The sequence below is a fragment of the Eubalaena glacialis genome, chromosome 1 (genome assembly GCF_028564815.1).
Source record: "Eubalaena glacialis isolate mEubGla1 chromosome 1, mEubGla1.1.hap2.+ XY, whole genome shotgun sequence".
In the NCBI taxonomy this organism is placed as follows: Eukaryota; Metazoa; Chordata; class Mammalia; order Artiodactyla; family Balaenidae; genus Eubalaena; species Eubalaena glacialis.
In genome coordinates, this window is record NC_083716.1 from 195,922,373 (window position 1) to 195,928,975 (window position 6,603).

Below are 6,603 nucleotides of genomic sequence, written 5' to 3' on the forward strand. Positions count from 1 at the left end.
ATCATGAATCCGTAAGTGAATGTTAATAATGTAAAAAAATATAAAATGATTGTAATATAACCATCTAACCATTAGCATATGGAGTTTTAAGACCACATTTAATCAGCTGATTTGCTCCGAAATACAAGCATTTGCTTTTCTGTCATACATGAAATGTCTTTGTGCCTTAATACTTAATTTGAAATGTCCTTACTGTAAAAATATACCAAAGTAAATAAAAAAGGAGACATTTATTTACAAAACAATATTGTATACATATTATATAAATGCAATTGTTTCAAAGTCTTTTTATACAATATTGATAGAATCAGTCATTTCCATTATTTCATCATAAAAACTGCAGTGTTGCAAAGGCAGGCTATAATTTTGAAATTTTGATAAAAATGAATACTTTTTGGCTGCCTTGTAAATGCAGTTTCTCCAAGTATGCTACAGAATTGAATCCAGACCTCTAGAAAAATGATTTTTCTTTCATTAAAGAAAATCCATTCCCCATTTGGAGGAGTATGAAAATGCACCTGAAGAAAGGAGAAACATTACTTTACTGAGTGTATTTTATTTGATAAACCTGATAACATCAGCCATTCAGCCTATTGTATTAGCACCATTGGCATGAATTGTTAATGTACTGTATCAATCAGAATAGGAATGGGAACTTGCACATGGTGTACCATCCCTATTTTTGTGGAATCTTATCTTACCAAGTATGCTATCATACAATATAAATTCAAGTGTTTAAGGATGATTCAAATAATGGTATATAACAATCCTGCATTTTACCAATACTACATATAGATTTTTCTGTAAATATTAAATGAAACTGTAAAGAAATAGACTTTAAAGCATACTCCTTTAATTCACCAGAACACAAGGAGAATTGCTTTCATTTACCTGCATATGTTGTGATATATATGAACATAAATGGAATTTGATCTCCAAGTTAAAAAACTCCAGAAATCATAAAACTTTTTATTGTATGATTTGTTTTGATGGTTAAATGCCAACCGTTGCATATATTCTCTCTTTTAGTTCATATACTGTAGCTTGTGCGTAAGTGACTGTAGCATACTCTAGGCTTACAGCCTGTGGTACATAATTTCACAGTTTAAAAATTGTTGAGGGGAAGACCTTCCACTTTTTAGGAAGTTATGAACCAAATATAAATCTCATGAGCACCCACAGCGATCTACTACCATGGCTGGAATTTTCCCATATATTATTTGTTCTTTGCCATTAAAATATAGCATATTAATTGGAGACATCTTTGTGGGAGTACAACAGGGGCCTGCTGAACCTCTGGGGTTTGCTTGGTGCACAAGATGGGTATGAGGATATTTTTGTAAAAATACAAATTCACACTCTCCAGAGCAGTAATTGGCCTTATATCTTTTAGGTGCAATAATCCAATCCCATCCAAAAGCTTCAAAATCCACAGTTAGAGGGTAACGACAGCATCGAGATTCTGTGGAGTGCTCATCACAGTCGAGTCCAAAATCTCTCCTGGATCTTTTTGGTGTGTCTGTTACCTTGACTTCTAAAAAGGGATTCTGTATGAAAAGGAAAGAAGAGTTAGTAATAGATGCTGAAACACCTTCCTACCTCAAGCACTCGTTGAAGAAAGAAACTAATCATTTTGCTTCTGCCACATTTGTTTTTATGTTTTAATGTTTCCACAGCATTAAGGAATTTTAATTTACACTAGGCTTGATACTTCCCTTATGGCTCAAAAGACTATAGCAGCAATACAGATTTCCCCTGTGGTCAGATCTTTGTCTTGCTTTTTCTTGTTTTCCCCAGTTTGAGTATCCGAATGCCTGGCACATAATAGATGCTCTGAAAATATTGATGGCAAGAAAGGGAGAGAGGGAGGAGAAGAGAAAGGGAGGAGGGAAGAAAGGGGGAAGGGGAAAAGCTAGCTTCTCTCTTCCTGCTTGTTGGTTAAATATGGTGGCTAAATATGTCTGATGACTCCTGGAGGGATAGGTATACTCATCCATCCTCCATTCACTAGATCTTATTCAGGGATCCTTGGATATTAACGCCAAACCAAAATAGTTACCACCCAGCACTGTACAGATTGTAATGGGAGAAAGGAAGGTAGGGTGATGAAGGTAGTGGTAGGTATATTGGGTTGGAACGACCAACTCCAAGAGAGGGAGGGATAGATTCAGAAGAAGATACGATATTTCCTTTATTCTTTCACTGAAAAATGTTTCTGTTCAGATATTTAAACAATAATTTGCTAATCCTTCCCCCGCCCCAATCTTTTCATGCATTTGAGACATTTTTCTTTTTATGTGGAAAAGTCTGAGGAATACATCGTATTAACCATCTGTTTAATAATAAATAAAACCTCTGTCACATCACCAACTTTGATCATTAAAATGCTGTCTATAAAAAAGAACACATTCCTAAATAATTAATAGTAGTTTTTATCCTGTATCAAAATCAAAATAGACCTGGTAATTATTGGTATTTAAGATTATAAAAAATAATAACATCATTTTGGGAGTCAGTAACATTTTATGTAGCATATTTAAAGAAAAATAGATCACTTGGAAAATTGTATAATCTCTTAAAGAATATGTTTTCATTTAAAGTAGATATGACTTACTAATTATATATTCTTTACAAACAAGACCATTTAAAAACTAAAAAGATAACACATTGCTTGCAAGTATAATCTTTTGTTGTAAATTATATCAATAAATGGAAGTAAAAGATATGGTCACATTAAATAAGTTTTTGAAAACAGGAGTAAACACAAGCATAGATAAGCCAGAAGAGTGAGTAACTCTAAATTTATACTAGGTTTTAAATGGTTTTTATTAATTTTTATAATATATAAGGCATTGTCTTCTGTTTGACCTGATATTAAATTAGTTGGCATTACCTAAGTAAACTCTTGCAAAAGAATAGTAAGACAGTTCAGAAATAAGCTAGGTGGTACAGGTTAACTACCCTGAAATTTTAAATTTTATTAGGGGTAATTCACAGAGTAATCCACATATACATCATTGCATCAACAGCCTAGAAAATAAGGAACATTTACCTTGAGGGATCTTAAATATAGTACATTTAATAGCATATAAGTCTAAACATATTGTATTTAGTTAGTTGCTATAATTAAAAGCATTTTATTTCAATTATAATTTTTAGAGTTTATTTTTTTCCACTTTATTAAGCCAAAAAAATGTTAACACGTTTGGCACTCTTCTAGGGAAAAAAATGTTTTGTTGGGTATGTCCTAGAATCCACTATGAAGACTTCATGTTTTTATTCATATAATCATATAGCACATCAATGAAAAGCACTTTATATTTCATTCCCAATTCAAAAGAATTCCTGAAGAAGTTAAGGACTATGGTGTAACTTTTTTCTTTAAGTCCTCATGCAAACTAAAAGTATCAAGAGAGTGTTTCATAGGATATGAAATTGGACACCTACTTTTACTGGGTACAGGGCTACCATCGGGGTAAGATACCTTTGTCCGGCTTATGAGCATAGGAAACTGGTAGTTGTTTTTCACTACTATTCATTCACATTATGAATAAAAGCATAAGGTTTTTAGAATGTTATTTTCAGTAATCACTTACCAGCCCATCTTCTCCTGGTCCTGGGAAGGTTACAGCAAGATCATGACCATTCTCATCTAAAGCTTTGATTTCAATGCCTAAGTTGGATTCAGGTTGTTTGAGCCAATTTTGCAACACTGTCTTCACATCAATGCTCTGCCAAATACCAGTGCCTGGGTTCATGTCAAGTTTCAGAGATCGGATTCCAGTATACCTTGTACCGTCTTTCATGGGTTTGATGAGTCTCAGGATTTGCACAAACACTGTTGTAGGAGTCTTGACTGGCCTCAGATATATCCACAGTTGGGCCTTTACTACTTTATTGTATTGTATTTTAGAGCTAAATTTAAAGAAGCAACATTTGGGTTTTCCTTCCACTTGCATTAGAAGATCAGCTATAAATGAATAAGAAAAAAAAAGAGTTACTGAAATCATTTTTCATGACAGATGAATAAACTCCTCCATATTAATCAATGAGCATGTTTATTGGAATAATGTGTGCACATTTAGTCTTTTAAAATGAAAAAAAATATGTAGAATTTCATTCATAACTCAGAAAACTATCAAATAAAATAATTACTATAGCTTTTCAGATTTTCTTAGATGTATGTTTTTTCAGCTGTTTAGGAGGAACCTACTTCCTCTCCAGAGAACTGTGGACTAAGGAAAATTCTATTAAGGAATGAAAAGTGGATGAAATTTTAAGAAGATGATGATTAGAGAGAACAAGAGACACTGTGGAGGAACATCCACTTAGAATTCTTTGGGAATCTGAGTAGTTACACTTACTGAGCAGCTGTACCAATCAGTCTGGAAGAAGGAACCCTTCCCCCAGGCCTGAATTACCTGGGGACAAGACATTGAGCAACTGAGCCTCAGGAATTAGTAGAAAATATAGTACATCTGTTATGTTTGGGTGCTGGGATAGCCTTTTAAAGGAACAAAACTAGCAGGTAAGTAGCACCAAAATCTAAATGTTGCATTCAGGCTATCTCAAAACTTAGAAAACATTGTCTTTAGGGCCAGGCTGTCATTGTAAGCAGAAGCACTTAGAAATTTCTTTCCTTTTGGTTTTCCAAGATTGTTTATAAATAAGGCAAATCTACTCCAGGATTATCTGATAGCACAGTCTTAAAGGAAAATTATTCGTTGCATTATAACCTAATTACTTAATAAGAAAAACAATATTTTGAAACTGTTTTGAGTCCAGTTTAAAGTGGGTAAAGCACTCTATAAAGCAAGATCACAGACATATGGCACAAAACTCTTTCTTGTCATGCCTTCTCTGTTAAGGTGCCTGTCCCCCTTTCCTTGAGTATAGTTTTGAACTGCCTGCAACAGGAATGGTATGACGTATATTATCTTCCAGAAGCAATGTAGATACGACAGGTAATAGTCCTCCCTCCTATGAAGAGTAAAATAATACTTTAGGAGGTTATTAAGTATGTGCCTGCCTGGAAATATGCAGATCGGGTACTCTCAACAATAGTACCATGGTCAAGGTATAAGTGGGACTTTGTGAGCCATAGCCTACTCAATTAAAATGTTTATTTCTTAGCATTTTCTGATAATTAGCTCATGATTATTATTATGCTATGTTTACTTCATCATTGCTCTTAGTAATACATTAAATGTATAAAAAATATTTTTTCATATTTTCCAGTGTTGTAATAGCTTTCAAAATTAGATAACTTTAATTTTTGAAGAACATAAAAACACTGTGAGAAATAGTTTTGAATAACAGAAGTCATTCTAGGTGTTCAGCAAATTCCCACATAGTCTTCAACATCTACAAATTTCTTCTGTTCTCTTTATTATGAAAAAACCTGTTATTATAAATGCATATTTCAGACAACCAAATGCAGTTATGAAATTTCATGTAGTTAAAAAATTTCAAGTTTTTCACATTGCTTGTAGTATCTCCCAATCCTTACCTTGGTGGTATTAAGCTGTGAAAGCATAAGCATGTTATAGTTGTCATATTAAACTATATAACATTAATGCTATGCAAGCATTTTATTTTTTATTTTAGCTTTTTCGCTCTCTAAGGAAACAAATTATGCAGCAGCTTTCAGTCTCATTAGTATATTTCTCATGAAATCTTGAAAAAAAAGAAACTCTTTTCCCTCCTACTTACATACAAGCCAACAGCTTGTTAAAAGAGCCTGAAAATAGATCGGTTTCTCATAAACACTAGAACAGCAGTCAGCAGAACTGTTGCTCTACACTAATAGGACTACTCACACTCTGTGGGCATGGTAATGACCGTTTCCGTCGTAGCGTGGTAATCATCATCTTCCAAGGAGCCGTCACTGCTGTCATCTCTCTGGACATCGTACTGATCAATCAGTTCCCGGAGTGGAGGAGCTTTGGGCAAAAGTTGTCTTATAGCATCTTTGCTGATGTTAGGAGCTGTTTCCAGGCGAAGTTTACTGAGGATTTGGATTTTTATGGCTTCTAGTCTTGAGGATTTAGTGTTTTGTCTCCACATACATGCATTACACAGCCCCTCTTTTTCCACATTTTCCTTTTGCTCGCTGTTCTCATTCAGATCCACTGGACCAGCAACAATCAGCATAAATAGGTAAATATAAACATAGATTTGCAGTTTTTGCATGATTTTAAAATCAATACAATCTTTTCCCTTGTTCTTATTTCTTCCTTTTACTTTTCTTTTGCTTTTGAGTAATGCCAAGCAAAATGTTAATGCCTGCACAGTCTGAGAGACAACTTGCCACACCAGTGAATCTTTTATACTGTATTCCAAGTGGCTTTTTATATTCCAACTTTGATGAGACAAGTGTCGTCAGGATCTATGATTGGCTCTTGCTCCACAATGAATCTCGCTGTCAGAGGTTAAAACCCTGTCTGTCACAAGTCACCAAACAGTATTTTGTTACAGTCAAGGGTGAGCTGATTCATTTGACTACTTCATAAAAGAAATAAATCTACAAATAATGAAAGATATATGTGACATTTGAAAAATTAAAATCTATGTTAACAATAATATAAACTACACTTAGATCTT

The 6,603-nt window shown here is 33.8% G+C and overlaps 1 protein-coding gene across 1 annotated transcript; it reads right to left on the minus strand.

Moving 5' to 3' along the window:
• Positions 1-1,166: 1,166 nt before the first annotated feature.
• MSTN (myostatin) lies at positions 1,167-6,192 on the minus strand. The gene is made up of 3 exons (XM_061203308.1): positions 5,820-6,192; positions 3,597-3,970; positions 1,167-1,547 (listed from the first exon to the last, which is right to left on the minus strand). Exons 1-3 carry the CDS (start codon positions 6,190-6,192, stop codon positions 1,167-1,169), a joined length of 1,128 nt encoding a protein of 375 aa, XP_061059291.1.
• Positions 6,193-6,603: the final 411 nt, after the last annotated feature.

What these genes read in the sequence shown, in the direction of transcription:
- MSTN (XM_061203308.1), bottom strand. Translation starts at nt 6,192, where the DNA reads ATGCAAAAACTGCAAATCTATGTTTATATTTACCTATTTATGCTGATT. An exon ending in CATTACCATGCCCACAGAGT is followed by an intron (nt 3,971 to 5,819) that starts GTGAGTAGTCCT and finishes ATTCATTTATAG; the next exon opens with CTGATCTTCTAATGCAAGTG. An exon ending in GACCAGGAGAAGATGGGCTG is followed by an intron (nt 1,548 to 3,596) that starts GTAAGTGATTAC and finishes CTTTTCATACAG; the next exon opens with AATCCCTTTTTAGAAGTCAA.